Below are 2909 nucleotides of genomic sequence, written 5' to 3' on the forward strand. Positions count from 1 at the left end.
TTACATTCTATCTCGAAGAGTTGCATCCGGTCAACATCAATTGCACTTATTTGACCTAAGACTTTGTTTTTCAAATATATAAATTTATTTGTAAACTAAAAATTAGAAAAGTTAACTCTACCGTCTTTCAATGGTTATTTAAAAGGCACGACCACTCGATAAAGGGCATTATGAAAATTTATGAAAAATGTAAGGGTAAAAAGGACATGTAAAGATTCTCCATACATAGCTCCTTTTGATATAGTAGAGATTTATAAGGAGTAGATTATAAAACAAAGAAAATATAGTTAAACAAGTCTTTTTTTAAAAAAAAAAAAAAAATTAAAAAGAACAAAGTTAAAATTTTGTTGAATATAAAAACAAGCAAATGGATTTTAAAATGTTTACCCACTTATGAACAAATGAAAACTTTGATCACCTCACTTTTACATTAAAAGAAAGTCACCAATGCACATAGAAATAGCGTCAAATTTAGTTTGGAAGTATGATTTATAATAATGGAGTTATTTTAAAGTTAATTAATTTGAACATAATCGAGTGATTGATTGTTTGATCTAATCCCTATATCTCCATAGTTGAACAAAAAAATAATTGTTTTAAAAAAATATTAAATAGGACAAAGGTAACATCAATAATTAAGACAAAGATGCAAAAGAATCCTAAATTAAAATAATTGTCCATCATTAATTAAATTAGGTGGTATTGTTACTATTTTTGTCCATACATTTAAATAAGGACAGTGAATAAAATAAAGAATTATGTAATATTATTAAGGAATAACTCTTGTACAACCCAACTAAAGAAGAAGAAGAAGAAGGAATTAAACTGATTTTCGAAAGAGAAACAGAGTGATCAGAAATAAGAACAACCACCGTGAACAGACTCATCTCTACTCGGAATCAGATAAAGAAGACGAAGAAGATGATAAAGAAGAAGAAACCCAAATGGATGCAGAAAGCAAACGCTTCGATTTCCATCCCAAAACAAGCTTATTATTGCCCAATTCCTCAACTCTGTACCCATCATTGAACAAACCCAACAATAGCCTCGCTTGGCAATGATTCGCAAAGCTAATCGTCGCCGGCTTCAATCCCATCTTCTCCAATTTCTCTCCCCACAAACAATTCTCCTCCGCTCCCGCCGTCGCCCACCTCCGCTGTCCGATTCGCCTCAGAGTCGCCGAGATTCTTGGGCCGAGGAAAACCCTCTCCACCAATGCCCTTGCTCTGTTTTTCATCGGAATCACCGCTTCCAGTGAGTCATAAATCGCCGAGTAACGCTCTAATGAATCAAGGAATTGAACCTTGTAATCGACGTCAATGGTGGGTCCATGTCCTATTTCCTCTTCGACCAAAGTCACAATCCTCGGATTCAAACTCTTGGTGCCGGAGAGAAAAGAACCGATCGATTCCGGTGAACGGTAACTAAAATGAGGAAGGTGGAGTATACAATTCACAACAAGCGCTTCACCTTTCACTAATTTCAATCCAGAAGGACGAAAACTCTCGTCGGAATCCAATTTACATTGATGAAACGAAAAGGGTTGACCAATTGAAGCTGCAAACGCCACCAATCGCCGCCCTGTTTCTTGAACCGTCCCAATCGATCTCCGGCCGTTGGCTCCTCTGGAAATAGCAGTGATTCTGAGATGTGGGGCTGATGGGCTCGAGACAAAAGCTTGCATCAATGACGCCCATTGAATCCCTTCCATAATATCGTAATCCACAATGTGAACTCTTCGATCCTCTGCAACCGCTTCCAGAATCGCTTGATTTGCAGTGAAATGGCTGAATTTTACATAAGGGGACATCTCCTGTAGCAATTGAAACGCCGCTAAAACGTCTGTCGGAGTATGGTCATCACGGTGGAGATGGTGGTTGTGATGATGGGTTTTATTCGATACCGGCGTAGAATCGAGCAAATCCTGAAAAGCTTGGGCGTAATACGCAGTGAGGCGTTGGAGATTAGTCCCATGTGAAGGGGAAACCAATTCATTAAGCCGAACCAATATCACATGAGCCAAATCGCGGCTCTTGTGATCACCGAACACGGCGTCGGCCGCCGCCACGAGAAGGTGATAAAGCCTTAAGCCTTTGAAGTCCTCTTCTTCCTCCCGATCCTCCGTCGGAGACGGTGGATTGTCGATGCATATCATCGAGTCGACGAGGTCGTGAAAGTCATTGTGGGTGTCGGGAAAGGTTTCCCAGTCGACGATCGGAGAGCCATAGTTCCAGTTTCCGGCAAGGTGGCGGTGGTCGTCGGAGTTGTTGGTGGAGGTGCTGTAATTGGAGAGAGTGATTTCATTAAAAAGGTTGTCCATGGCCAAGGCCATGGGAGAGTTTAGAGAGTTGATTTTGTGAGTTATAAAATTAAATTGGGGAAAGAGAAGGTTAATCATTAATTAAGGAGAATGAAGCAAAAGAATCTAGACTAAAATAATTTTTAAGCCATTAATTAATATTGTTTAGGTGGTGTTGTTCTTGTTTGTTTTTATTCATGTCCATACTTTTGATTAAGGACAATGATAGGGAATAAAATCAAGATTTATTTGTTATATTATTTAATTAAAAAATTAGGTAAAAGTTTTTATTAAAAATTGTGTTTGGTCCATAAGATTTCAATTGGATCGTTTTAGTCTCTTGGTCATGAAAATTGGGTTTAAAAAAGAATGGGCTGACTAGATAAATAACAAAAACTTTTTAAAATTGTAAAAATAGAAAAATAGATTATAAAATTAGAAAATAATGATTAACAAGTGTCTAGACTACCCCACATGGAATTCTAAAAGTGTGAGAGTTTCAAAACCATTTGAAAATAACAAATACGCTCTACCTAGATAACTATCACACACTAAACAATGCGTTCCGACAAGTGTCTAATCCACATATACAAGAAATAAACTGTTTTCT

At 37.4% G+C, this 2909-nt stretch overlaps 1 protein-coding gene across 1 annotated transcript; it reads right to left on the minus strand.

Moving 5' to 3' along the window:
* Positions 1-744: 744 nt before the first annotated feature.
* On the minus strand, positions 745-2439 carry LOC120075286 (protein NODULATION SIGNALING PATHWAY 2). The gene has a single exon (XM_039028511.1). The coding sequence runs from the start codon at positions 2396-2398 to the stop codon at positions 890-892; it is 1509 nt and encodes a 502-aa protein (XP_038884439.1). The 5' UTR covers positions 2399-2439; the 3' UTR covers positions 745-889.
* Positions 2440-2909: the final 470 nt, after the last annotated feature.

The sequence above is a fragment of the Benincasa hispida genome, chromosome 4, assembly GCF_009727055.1.
Source record: "Benincasa hispida cultivar B227 chromosome 4, ASM972705v1, whole genome shotgun sequence".
NCBI classification, from domain to species: domain Eukaryota; kingdom Viridiplantae; phylum Streptophyta; class Magnoliopsida; order Cucurbitales; family Cucurbitaceae; genus Benincasa; species Benincasa hispida.